At 31.1% G+C, this 14,358-nt stretch overlaps 1 protein-coding gene across 1 annotated transcript; it reads left to right on the forward strand.

Annotated features, from left to right (window-relative positions):
- The first annotated feature begins 245 nt into the window (after positions 1-245).
- Positions 246-5,190, forward strand: LOC107929813 (AT-hook motif nuclear-localized protein 1). The gene is made up of 5 exons (XM_016861323.2): positions 246-799; positions 2,044-2,111; positions 2,710-2,841; positions 3,341-3,502; positions 4,639-5,190. Exons 1-5 carry the CDS (start codon positions 415-417, stop codon positions 4,990-4,992), a joined length of 1,101 nt encoding a protein of 366 aa, XP_016716812.1. The 5' UTR covers positions 246-414; the 3' UTR covers positions 4,993-5,190.
- The last annotated feature ends 9,168 nt before the right edge of the window (positions 5,191-14,358 follow it).

A 14,358-nucleotide genomic window follows, 5' to 3' on the forward strand; every position in this document is an offset into this window, starting at 1 on the left:
TAAATTTTAAAATGACTCGTTTCCTCTTTAATTTAATGTATAAAAATTAATTTATCTATTTTTTTAAATAATAAAAATAAAATACCGACTCTTAATATAAAGATTTTCATATTTCTTTTACCGTATAAGTGAAATGCCTACCAAAATAGATTTACATATATGAGTCATTTTCTATATACTAAGGGGCAATTTGGGAATAAAATATGAATAAAAGCATTCTAGTAATTGACCCTTTTTTTTAGCCTGTAGAGAGTGCATACAATACAAAGAAAAAGACCTTAGTTTCCCACAATCTCTTTTCCCTCCTCCATTTATGGAGGGAAGTTTATAAAATTTTTATATTATCTTTCTCTATTTTGAAGGAAACCCAGTTTTCTTTTTTTTTCCTCAACTTTTGGTTTGCCATTTCCTAGAATGGAAGAAAAGGAGAGCACCATATCTGGGTCACTAGGCAACTCGGACACTGACTCACCACCTGCACCAGTGAGTAACCTTCAAGTGTTGCCTCAGGTGATGAATATCAACAACATGAGCTCGGAAACAGCGACGACAATGACTTCAACAGTGATTCCACGACCAGGTGGAAGAACACTAAGTGATTCTTTGGGGAAGAAAAAGAGAGGGAGGCCGAGAAAATATGATGCAGATGGGAACCTTAGGGTACCATATCAGATAGTGACGACGACGATGAATTCACCTCCTGGTTTCACTTTATCTCCTTCATCTCCTACTGAGTTCTCATCACACAAGAGAGGTAAAGGAAGGTCCCCAGGGAACTGGCAGCTTCTTGCTTCTCTAGGTAAAGTTCAAGAAAGTTTAAGAGTTTTTTTTTTCATATAAAATTCTGTTTGGTTGCCGAGAAAGTACTGCAGAAATAGTTCTCAGCTTCTTGCTTTCTCTAGGTGAAGTTGAAGAAAGTTAAAGAGTTGCCTTTTCTTTTTCTTTCTTTTTTTTACTTTTTGGTTAATAGGTTAAAGAGTTCTTTTATTTTATTAAGTTTCATAGAAAACTCTGTTTGGTTCCCGAGAAAGTGCTGAAATTAAAAAAAAAGAAAGAAAGAAAGAAAGAGAGAAAAAAAAAATGGGCCTGTGATTGCTTGCATTGCATGTTCACTCCTTTCTTTGTTTAATGGGGTAAATAATTCTTAGCTTACTTACCAAGAATAATTTAAAAAAAAAAGATAAAAAAGCAAAACAAAACAAAAATGTAATCTCTAATGGGACATAGATATATATAGCCTTAAAAGACTTACCTCTTTTTTAGTATTTTTGGTTTCTCTATTTCTCACCCAACACATTAGGGTAGTTGATTCATGCTTTCTTTGGGAAGTGGAAGATTTAATTAAGGTTTTATACTTTTAATTAATATATTTATATATTCATTAAAAAATTGAAGTAACTTTTAAAAAGTTTAGTTAGTAGTAATTTATGTCATCAAATACTGAGAATTGAACTTAGACTATTTCTGGAGAAGTCATATATTAAATAATAATTTTGTAATTTTTGTTAAAATATAAACTTGTTGATAAATAATAAAAATATATATTCACTATTAATTAAATAAGAATACATCATTCAAAATTAAATTATTTGATGCATGAATTTAATAAACCAAACTGGCATTAAGCAAAAGATTATTGTATTTATAAGTAATGTGATATCAAGTTTGGTGCATAGATAGAAAGTTACAAACATTGTTCATTAAATCAAATATAAACGGTTAATAATAAATGATAGGTTTTCACATTAATTTCAACTATGAGAATTGGCATTTTGCTTCTGGTTTGATAGAAATTAATTACTTTTAACTCTCTCTAAAAAAGGATATACGTTTAAGTTTAAAAATATTTAAAAATAATCTGATATATATATATATAAACTTCAAAAAGATATCTATCTTTCTTGTTTTTCAAGTTACGGAAAAAAGATATCTATGTTGGTGAATTTTGGGTTTACTTTTTTTTTTTTACTTTTATTTTAGTGAATAATTCTTTTATTAATTTCTTTTCTAAATTAATTACAAAGTTGACATATATTTGGACAGGTGAGTTGTTTGCTCACACGGCCGGCGGAGACTTCACGGCACATGTGGTCAAAGTTAATACCGGGGAGGTAATTTTCAAGATCAGAAGAAAAGAAAATTCAAAATTTTTTTATAAGTGTTGGGTTTATATTAAAAAGTTATTTGGTAAATTAATAAATATAAGTAGTGAATATAATTATATTATTTGGTAAAAATAAATATTAATTTTAAAAATATTATTTATTTTTAATTTAAATTTTATTAATATAATATTTTATATTATTTTTTATAGTTTTGGATGAAAGATAAATATGATATTTTAAATATCTTATTTTTTAAAAAAAACTTGAAAATTTGATATTATTTTTATTCTTTAATTTAATATTATTTGGTATATATTTTTATAATTTTATTAGTTAATCAAAATTATTAACACAGTTAATTATTCTCTTAATCCCAAATATCTTTTAGACATCTTTTAAGTATAAGTTTTCAAAAATATATTTACACATTTAACTATTGTGTTTTGAAAATTCCATTTTAATAAGAAGAAAAGTTTAATATGGAAAAAGAGAGAGAGAGAGAGAGAGAGAGAGAGAGAGAGAGAGAGAGAGAGAGAGAGGGGGGGGGAGAATTGAGGGAAAATTTTGATATGAATTGAGATCTGGGTTTTGATTGAAAAAGCAGGATGTAGCAGGAAAAGTTGTGTCATTATCACAAAAGGGTCCTCGTGGGATTTGTATTCTATCAGCAAATGGAGCTGTTTCTAATGTTACCCTTCGACAACCTGGTTCCTCTGGTGGGATTTTATCATTCGAGGCATGATTTTCTACCTTTTCCTCTCTTTTACTCTTTCAATTTTCATTTTTGTTTTCGAATACAATTATTTTGGTTTAAGGTTTTTAACATTCATATTCAAAAAATAATGCCAAAAACATCCATTTTTGTACTTAAAAATAAGTTTTGAGATTAAAATTTTAAATGTTTTCACATTTAAAAATTATATTATAATATGAAATCCAAATATATAAAAACTTTTAAAATATATACTCTACTACATTAGACATATATATTCATCTAAATACTCTTAAATGTATTCGGTATTTGTATAAAATAACTTCCATATCTATTTGAACTCTTTTTATTTCTTTTTTAAGTAACATATGATGCTTACAATAAATGCCATGGTTTGTATGTTGCATTGATTGTATGTTTTATGTTGTAACATTTTCTAACAATTTATTTGTTTGCATTTTTTTTTTGAAAGATGATTTTTTAGCATATTGAAGTTGAAAATTGGGATTAATTTACTTTGCAGGGGCGTTTTGAGATATTGTCTCTAACCGGTTCATTTACATTCACTGACAATGGGGGTGTAAAAAGCAGAACCGGTGGTTTGAGTGTTTCATTGGCTGGATCGGATGGTCGAGTAATAGGTGGTGGGCTTGCCGGTGTACTGTTGGCTGCTAGCCCTATACAAGTAAGTCCTTTTGCTTTCTTTTTAGACATAGGTATGGGATATCATTATTAAATTATAGTTTTCGTTCTTGTACTTATTCAGTTTTAATATCAGACATAATTTCACCATCCTATTATTATTAGCATCACCAAAAAAAAAAAAATCCGTTAATCATTTTTTTTGAAAATTTTTCTCATAAAAGAGAAAAACAGTACAAATTGAAATATTTTCTTTGTAAACGGTAAATCAGTGTAAAAGAACTATTTACATGGAATAGAAGCAGTTGCCTTTTTGGGTTTTTTTACAACTAATGAATTTTTTTAATAATGTAAGTGATTCCGGGTAAGAAAAAATATTAAAATAATAAAAATATATATAATGTCAAATTAAAGGATAAAAAATGAATCTTAAAATTGAGTAGATTATCTAAAATATTAAGAAGGTTTCAGTATTAGTCATATTACATTTTATCTCTATTAAAAAAATTAGATAAATTAGTTTCTATTAGTTAGATTAAAGAATAAATTGGTTATTTCTATTAAAATTTTTTTTATCAATTTGTATCATTAAAAATTGATATGGTTGACAAAATAATTATACAATGACACATGGTGTGCCACATGTACTTAATGATGACGTATAGGGATCAATTTTAAATAGTGGAAATAGATGAAATTTTTAACAAAATAACTAGTTTGCTCTTTGACCCTAATGTATAGGGACTAATTTGCCCATATTTTAACTAGAAAGGGCAAAATGCAATCTGACTTCTAATACAGAAACCTCCATGGTATTTTTACCATTTGGATGATGATATATTCTAGTCAAATTATGGTTGGTAGCAATACCATGAAGGCTTTTGTATTAGGAGTGGGATTGCATTTTACCCATTCTACTCAAAAATGGGTAAAGTAGTCTTTGTACATTAGGTCAAAGAGGAGACTAATCATATTGTATAGGGCTCTTTAATCTAATGTATAGGGACTAATTTGCCTATTTTTTAAGTAGAGGGAGTAAAATACAATCTTAGTCTTAATATAGGTTCATACTTTAACCTCATCCAAATCTATGGAAAGAAAACATGTTGAACCAATAGATATTTGTATCCTATACTTGGAGTGGTATATATACATATACTTCCATTTCTTTTGATGTAGATTGTGGTGGGAAGCTTCATGCTAAATGGCTACAAAGTGCATAAAAGGAAGCCTTGCCGTGAGCAGCACACAGTGGCAGCTTCTGCAGTCACCACCGCTCCTTCGGCCATGGCCATTACAGAAGAAGGAAGGCCAATCATCTCACAAGCAAAACTAGATTGTGAAAACAACGTGAAACCAACATCTCCATTCCAAGTGGGGAGCCTTGGGGAAGCAAGTAATAACATAACTGATCATAAAAACATAACAAATATTGCAGCAGCCTCCATTGTTTCTGGTTGGAACAATGGCTCAGAACCGGCCTCTATCCATCGGCCATCGCCGGATATTAACGTGTCTGTGCCTAGTGAGTAGGGTATCATCCAAGGTAACCCCTTGAAAAAATTTTCATTTGAGGTAAACTTTTTAGTGTCTTGCAGAATACTGACATGATAAATTTAAACTAATTTTATTTAGATTATCATTTGTATTGAAACAGATGTAGCAATTAGATGCAAAATTTTATGAGGTCCGATAGGAACTTCACTAAATTTAGACAGATTTATGAACTCTTATTTTGTGTCGTTAACATGTTTTTATTGTTGTTTACTTGTTATGATTTTATTTGCAAAATGCGTGAAGGTGGTCTAGCTTTGCATTCTAGTGAAGGTTTTTTTTTGCTTTATTTTAAATTGGCCCTTAAACTATATCGTAAATTTCAGATTGGTCTTTAAACCTTTTTTGTTAGAACTTGTACTTAAATTATCACTTTTGTCCTATTTACCCCCAAAACACCATCCAATAAGATTTTGAAATGTGGCATATTCTTATAGGATGTCATACACTATTTAGGTAAAATGGAACAAATTTGATAATTTAAGCACCATTTTTGACAAAAAAAAAATTTATAGACCAATATGAGAATTGAGATACAGTTCAAGCACCAATTTATAAATAAAACTATTTTTCTAACATAATGAAGTCTTATAAAATGGAAATGATAAAAAGTTAGAACAGTAAATATCGAAACTAATTTTTTGAAAAAATGGGAATCGACTTGATTTTGAAAATGAAGATTAAAATGGGAGTCACCACCGATCTTTATTAGGTGTGATCAGATCACTTTTGTTTTAATAAAAAATTTAGTTTATTAAAATGGGGTTTTTGGTCTACGAATCTTGAGAGAACGGGTTCCGGAATCGGTTATGTGCGAGGAAAGATTAGCACTCTCGTCACGTCCAAAATTGGTACCGAATTGATTAATTAGTGTCTTAATGACGAAAGTTGAAAATCGAGAATGGATTTAAAATTCGATATTTTTTTTATTAACGTTGATTTTAGAAACGTTCGAATTAAATCAAAGCGATTGCTAAAGACTTCCTCGTCTCGAGACATTGAAGTATCACATCCCGTAAGTTAGGACACAATACCATAAACTCTCGAGCGCAAGTTGTCTTTAATTTTAACTGGAATTTTGTGTATTTTAAAACTCATAAGGATATTTGGCTATTTAGGATCAACGAGAAAATCGAAACCCCGTAAGTTAGGACACAATTCCTCGATGTTCTAAAACGCAAAACATTGCCTTATTTTGAAATTTTTATTTTTGAACAATAATGAGCGGGACATTTAACGATGTGCATTATTTTATCTCGAGCAAAGCAAATACGTTGGAGCTTGATGTACGATATGATTTAAACAAGATAAAACAAAAATATAACATAGAGCATGGGATAATACAACGCGAATTAGATACTATGTTGATGAATGTCAATAATATGAAAATGTCAATAAATAATTCCTAGTGTATGTAATGGCCATATTCAAAATGTATATTATTTTTTAATACCAATCAATAATCAAAGACAAAAGAAGTAAAATAATATACAAAAAGGGCGATTTAAAGTAAATAGGATAAAACTTTAAAATAGATAACGAATGAAATAATTAGGATTTAAAATACATAATACAAAAGAATGGTTCAAAATGAACGACATGTGAAAAAGATTTAACATAAATAAAATATAATCAATTTGAAATAAAATAATATATAAAGCAAATTTCAAATAAATAATATGTTAAATAAATTAAAATGAATAATACACAAAGTAAAATAAAAAGTACAATTTAAAATAACATATAAAAGAGCTTAAAATAAATAATATGTAAATGAGAAATTTAAAATAAATTATATACAAAAATAATTTAAAATAAATATATATATAAATATAACCCAAAGTAACATATACATATATAAAAGTTTTAAGATAAGGAGTATATAAAAGAATTTTTAAATAAGTAATATATAGAAAGTTCAAAATAAATAATAATAAAAGGAATTTAAAATGATTAACTTATAGAATAATATATCTAAATAAAATATAAAAATTTTAAATAGATAATATATAAAAAATAGTTTAAAATAAAAGGTATCTAAAAAAATAATAATATGCATAATAATTAAAACAAATAATGTATATGAAAATTAAAATAAATAATAGTTTAAAATATGTAAAACTTACAATACATGATATAACACAATTTTAAAATAAATAATATAAGAAAAAATAAGCTTAAAATAAATAAATAATAAAATAGTTTCCTAAAAAATGAAATAATAAATAGATAAATTAATTAAATAGATTAGGACTAGGCTGAAATTGAATTAAAAATTTAGGTAAAAATTGTAAATAATGAAAAGAAGGCCATCAAAGACCAAAATGAATCATGCTGAAACAACGAGGGACTAGCTGGGAAATATTCCCAGCCTTTATGCGCATCATTTCAGCAGGGACTCAAATGTAATCAGAAGAAAATTATGCGGCCAGATTTAAAAAAATAAAAAGAACAGGGGCCTAATCCAATAGCAACGCAAAAGAGAAGGACTGGCCACGCAAATAGCCCATTTTAGGTGCACAAACCCCTTCTCCTTTACCCAAATGACGCCGTTTCAATGTTGAATAAAAGGCCTAAATTTTTTTTTTAAAAAAGGAAACTCATTTTAACCCTAGACTAAAAAACAAAGTAGCCTTCTCAACTCTCCCTCCCTCTCATCTTCTTCCGACGATTAGTTTTCCCCGATGTCTGTCGTGCCGCCGTCATGGGCCAGTGGCCAGCGTTGCGCGAAAGGGATTAGGCCCCTGTTCTTCTTTTTATTTTTTTTAAATCTGACCGCATAATTTTCTTCTGATTACATTTGAGTCCCTACTGAAATGATGCACATAAAGGCTGGGAATATTTCCTAGCTAGTCCCTCGTTGTTTCAGCGTGATTCATTTTGGTCCTAGATGGCCTTCTTTTCATTATTTACAATTTTTACCTTAATTTTTAATTTAATTTCAGCCTAGTCCTAATCTATTTAATTAATTTATCTATTTATTATTTCATTTTTTAGGAAACTATTTTATTATTTATTTATTTTAAGCTTGTTTTTTCTTATATTATTTATTTGAAAATTGTGTTATATCATGTATTCTAAGTTTTACATATTTTAAACTATTATTTATTTTAATTTTCATATACATTATTTGTTTTAATTATTATGCATATTATTATTTTTTTAGATGCCTTTTATTTTAAACTATTTTTTATATATTATCTATTTAAAATTTTTATATTTTATTTAGATATATTATTCTATATGTTAATCATTTTAAATTCCTTTTATTATTATTTATTTTGAACTTTCTATATATTACTTATTTAAAAATTCTTTTATATACTCCTTATCTTAAAACTTTTATATATGTATATGTTACTTTGGATTATATTTATATATATATTTATTTTAAATTATTTTTGTATATAATTTATTTTAAATTTCTCATTTACATATTATTTATTTTAAGCTCTTTTATATGTTATTTTAAATTGTACTTTTTATTTTACTTTGTGTATTATTCATTTTAATTTATCTAACATATTATTTATTTGAAATTTGCTTTATATATTATTTTATTTCAAATTGATTATATTTTATTTATGTTAAATCTTTTTCACATGTCGTTCATTTTGAACCATTCTTTTGTATTATGTGTTTTAAATCCTAATTATTTCATTCGTTATCTATTTTAAAGTTTTATCCTATTTACTTTAAATCGTCCTTTTTGTATATTATTTTACTTCGTTTGTCTTTGATTATTGATTGGTATTAAAAAATAATATACATTGTGAATATGGCCATTACATACTCTAGGAATTATTTATTGACATCTTCATATTATTGACATTCATCAACATAGTATCTAATTCGCGTTGTATTATCCCATGCTCTATGTTATATTTTTGTTTTATCTTGTTTAAATCATATCGTACATCAAGCTCCAACGTATTTGCTTTGCTCGAGATAAAATAATGCACATCGTTAAATGTCCCGCTCGTTATTATTCAAAAACAAAATTTTCAAAATAAGGCAATGTTTCGCGTTTTAGAACATCGAGGAATTGTACCCTAACTTATGGGGTTTCGGTTTTCTCGTTGATCCTAAATAACCAAATATCCTTATGAGTTTTAAAATACACGGAATTCCAGTTAAAATTAAAGACAACTTGCACTCGGGAGTTTATGGTATCGTGTCCTAACTTACGGGATGTGATACTTCAATATCTCGACACGAGGAAATCTTTAGCAATCGCTTTGATTTAATTCGAACGTTTCTAAAATCAACGTTAATTAAAAAATATCGTATTTTAAATCCATTCTCGATTTTCAACTTTCGTCATTAAGACACTAATTAATCAATTCGGTACCAATTTTGGACGTGACGAGGGTGATAATCCTTCCTCGCACGTAACCGATTCCCAAACCCGTTCTCTCGAGATTCGTAGACCAAAAGCCCCGTTTTAATAAACTAAAATGTTTTATTAAAACAAAGGTGATCTGTTCACACCTAATAAAGATCGGTGGTGACTCCCGTTTTAATCTTCGTTTTCAAAATCAAGTCGATTCCCGTTTTCTCAAGAAAATAGTTTCGACAGCTTGGCGACTTCACTAGGGAATTTGAGAGTCGAGCCATAAATTGATTGATTTTTGTCCTTTGTCGAAAATTGAAAACTCGTTTTGAACTTATGATCCCTTCATTGCATTTCATCCGTTTTTCTTACGGTTTTCATTATTTTTCCTATTTTTTTATTGCTTCGAGTTTTTCTTATGCATATATCCTTGCACATTGCATTGCATGACATATGTGGTCACACCTTTTAAGTGGGAGTGAGAAGCTATGCCTTCATGAGGTTTTCACCTTCGCATGGGCTAGTCGATTGCTTCCGGGATGCATTCGTACCTATTATTTCATGAGATTTTCATCTCCGCATGATCATAGGGAAATGTATTCCCCTGAACCGAACTCGATCCATATGAGCCTATAACGGGTGAGGATCGAGGAATCTGCTGGTTCGGGTACCCTTACTCTAGAACTGAGCTATATATAGAGAAACCTAGGAGCTTACCCTAGGTAGAGCCACTCCGAACCTTTAGTGGTCACCCATGTAGGTACTCTATTTTGTTTATTCCTCTTGTACTAACGTGTTTTGTTTTTGTTTTGTTTATAACTGCATTGCATTACATCATCATAGAAAGGAGGTGTTGATTCATATTTGATTGCTAAATAGAACAGTTTGTCATAAGAAAATGAATTTCTTGATAAAGTGGATTATAACACGGTTGTCTAAATATGGTCCAAGTAAACACAATGAAAGAAGGTTGATAGCCCATGAAGAAATACACGACTTTGCTTCATTGCCTGAGGATTAAAACCGACAAAGGTTATTCGAGAGCCATCACATCTTGACTTTCTTAGAGGAGCTGACGAGTTCGTGGAGATAAGTGAGCAACGAGTGAGCAACGAGTCGCAGCCTAGATCAAGCAAAAAGGAGTTAATGGGGACATCCTTTAGAAAATTCGCAAGACTCGACCATAACATCCGGATATGAAGAGGGATCAGTGTCTTCGCTTGGAATATGAGAGAAAGGCCGTATATGTAATTTGTTTTATGTAAAGGAGTTTGTTTTCTAGAAAAGTTGTTCTAATGAAATTGAATTCAGAATCAACGCCTTCCTTTCTTTTGCATTCATTCCATACATTTGCATTGCATTGCATCATTTGCATTCAACTTTCACTAAAGGACCCTAATTAGGTAAAATTATTTCAAAACCGACAAAGGATATGGACCAAATGTTGGAGAGAATAGAGCAAAGGCAAATACAGATGCAAGAACAATTGATCAAAATTCAACAAGATATGCGAGAACAAATGCTAGAACTCTAAAGAAATATGATTGGCCAGTTAACCCAGTTACTGGCCGGAGAATTTGAAAAAAGGAGTGGCTAAGTGGTCAATAGTGAGGATAATAATGAAGACATCATCTATTCCCCAGGTTTTACCCCAATAAGCGTCCTGAACCAACCAGACATGCAAGGAGTACCGGTCATTATTGGACCCCAATATCAGGCTGATACCTCGGCATTATTGAACTTCCCGATGGGTTCAGATTTTAACCCGAAAGATGATCGAACCAAACTGGTTGTTCTGGCAGAAAGGAAAGAAAGGGGAGAGTGGACTTTAAAGACCTTGAAGGAGAAGAAAAAGGAAGCGAATGATGCGAGTAGGTATAACAAGGGCTATTCGAAGTGGGTTATAGTAAGCCAGCTAAGGACGTCAACTATTCGTCATCAAGTCTTCCCAAGGCAAGAACCCGATCCAAGATTGAATTCAGAAAAATCCCAATTTGCACCTATCCCAATCACATATAAGGAGTTGTACCAAATTTTGTTTGACACACATGTTGTATCCCCTTTTTACGTGGAACCAATACAGCCTCCATACCCTAAATGGTACGATGTAAGCAGCCATCATGCGGGAATCACAGGGCATTCAATCGAGAATTGTACCGCTTTTAAAAAGTTAATTGAAAGATTCATCAAAATGGGTATTGTAAAATTCGATGATCCCTCTGGCGCAGAAAATTCGTTACCCAACCTTTCTGTTAAAGGGGTAAATATTGTGAGTTCCATGATGGATAGGGGCGCGAGATCCAAGAATACATCAAGTTTATGGCTCTTGTGCAAGACCTGATATTGGGGAATCTAAATATAAACGACATATTTGAAGAAGGAACCGAGGAATAAACTTTTCCAAGTTTTTACCCTTACGCACTTAGGGTGTTTTGAACAATGGGACTGTGGAAAAGATCCTTGTATTTTTAGAGCTAGTTTAAAGTAATGTTTAGAACATGCCTATTGCTCTGAGCCTAGGAGCAATGAGAGACCTTTTGTGAAATAGGCTTATGTCCAAAATCTTCATTTTAATAAAACTCATCTTTGCTATCATTTTGAGCAAATATTCTTTATTTTTTCCATTTCATTTAGATAATTATTCTTAGATTCTTTCGTTCTTTGGATTTTATCTCAAATATTCTTTTATTCTTCATTCATGATCATACCATACAAATAATCATCCTTAGAATCATTTATTGGAATTTGCCTTCGTACCTACAACAGGTCCCCAGATATCAATGACATAAGCGACGCTATCACTAACTCCGAGTCTCTTTTTGAGCAAGATATGTGTCTAGAGGGATCTTAGGACCTTGAAGATGATAGAGATTATAGTCTATCTCCTGAGTTGTTAAGGATGGTAGAACAAGATGAGAAACAGATCCTACTATGCAAATGGTCAGGGGAATTGCAAGCCTAGGAAAGAAGTGAAGATAAAAGCCTAGCTCACCACAAAGACAAGGCGACACATCATTGAGTTATTCCCAACTCAAAGATGTTTTCGCATGATCACATCAAGATATGCCTAAGTTACTAAGGCACGAGGATGCTATGGGGTGTTCGAAAAGCACATGATAATGTTTTTTCAATGGCTAGGCTAATCATAAGGTTTGGGTACTGCTGGTCCACCATGGAAGGGGATTGCATCAGTTATGCCATAAGCGTCGGATTCAAAACTTCTGGCATGGATGTTATGAGGCTGATCTCATCAAAAACTTCTAGCCAACGCCGATTCATCCTTGTGGTTGTCGATTACTTTACTAAGAGGGTGAATGTAGCTTCATATGCCAACGTTACAAGGTCGACAGTTATCAAATTAAAAAAAAACAAAAAGGAGGGAAAGAGGTCAAGTGTCGGCAAAGAATACCAAAAAAATACCATGTCTAACAATGCACAACCTCACAATGACAAAAGTTTGCAGTCAGACGCCATATCACAGTGTAGCAAAGGTAGCAACAAAAAAAGATCGTGGAAAATAACCGAAACTTGTAAAGATTGGCATAAGAAGTCACCATTCACTCTCTATGCTTATCAAACGTCAGCCAAGACCTTCGTCAGGGCAATACATTTCTCATTAATTTATGGAATGGAAACGGTTTTGCCCATTGAAGTAGAGATTCCTTTCCTCTGAGTCTTGTCAGAGCCGAAGTTAGATGAAGCCAAATGGATCCAATTCTAATGTGATCAGTTGAATTTGATCGAAGAGATGAGGTTGAAAGCTATTCACCATGAGCAAATGTACCAAAAACAAATAACAAAAAGGTTCGCTTCAAAAGGGAAACCTTGTATTGAAAAAGGTCTTTTCCTATAAAAAAATAGATTTCAAAGGAAAATGTACGCTAAATTAGGGAGGACCTTATGTGGTAAAGAAGGCATCCTCTAAAAGAGTGTCGATATTGACCGAGGTGATGGCAAGAACTTGCCTAATCTTGTGAATTCAGATACAATCAACAAATACTTCAAAAAAAAGGAGAAGAAAAAAGAGAAAGAGAAAAAGAAAAGGAGAGGCCAAGACGAAAACCCGCAAAGGGCGACTTGAGAACAAAGGGGATTTGAGTTGAAAACCCAAAAAGGGCGGCTCAAGTTTGGATCAAAGTAGGGCATACAGTAGTCTTGCTATGCCTGAATTAACAATGAAAAAGTATGCTACGTCTTGGGGCATCGACAAAGTACTATGGATTCCCTAAACACAGATTGAGCTCAAAATGGTCTTCAAGAAGTCGGTATAGAGAAGCTTAAACTGTGATATCTGGGGCACCTAGCTTCTATTTTACCCATTTTGAATTTGTTATCTTAAATTACCTTATTATTTTCAAGATATGTCTCAATAAATTTCCTTCTTATTGCATTGCTATCTTTGATTAACTTATTCATTTTGAGTTAATTTTCTTCTTATTGCATTTGCAATCTTTGATTAATTTATTCATTTCGAGCTATGCTCTCAATCAATTTCCTTCTTATCCATTATTTTGATCTTTTTCAAGCATTTTGTATTGAAATAATAATTAATGGACCAATAATACTTTCACAAAAGAAGTTCTTCATATTACTCTGTAAGCTTCTAAATATGAACCTGAAATAAGACCATCATTTAGAACTCACCAAACCTAAGGGTCGGAAATATTTGAGAAAAAGGAGTCTAAAATTGTGACTATCCCTCCAGGTTCTTTGCTAAAGATATCAGTTGCACGAAAAAACAAGGTATTATGTTAGTGACGTAACCTCAATGAATAACAGGCAATGCTAACCCAAGCTTTAAAAGGGGTTCATTCTCGAAATTTTGTCATTCTATATATCCATCTGGTCATGTTACCTAGAGAGGGGTGTGACAGATCAATTGAAGAAGCTACAGGTTCTATACCATTGATTTTCAGTGGAATGGACTGAAGACAAAACAAATCCTATACCCTGAGTTGCAGTGGGTTAGGTAAAAAAAAAACTCCCTAACGTTTCAGTGGGGCAAACCTGTT

The sequence above is a fragment of the Gossypium hirsutum genome, chromosome A01 (assembly GCF_007990345.1).
Source record: "Gossypium hirsutum isolate 1008001.06 chromosome A01, Gossypium_hirsutum_v2.1, whole genome shotgun sequence".
Lineage (NCBI taxonomy): Eukaryota > Viridiplantae > Streptophyta > Magnoliopsida > Malvales > Malvaceae > Gossypium > Gossypium hirsutum.

What these genes read in the sequence shown, in the direction of transcription:
- LOC107929813 (XM_016861323.2), top strand. Translation starts at nt 415, where the DNA reads ATGGAAGAAAAGGAGAGCACCATATCTGGGTCACTAGGCAACTCGGAC. An exon ending in GCAGCTTCTTGCTTCTCTAG is followed by an intron (nt 800 to 2,043) that starts GTAAAGTTCAAG and finishes ATATTTGGACAG; the next exon opens with GTGAGTTGTTTGCTCACACG. An exon ending in TCAAAGTTAATACCGGGGAG is followed by an intron (nt 2,112 to 2,709) that starts GTAATTTTCAAG and finishes TTGAAAAAGCAG; the next exon opens with GATGTAGCAGGAAAAGTTGT.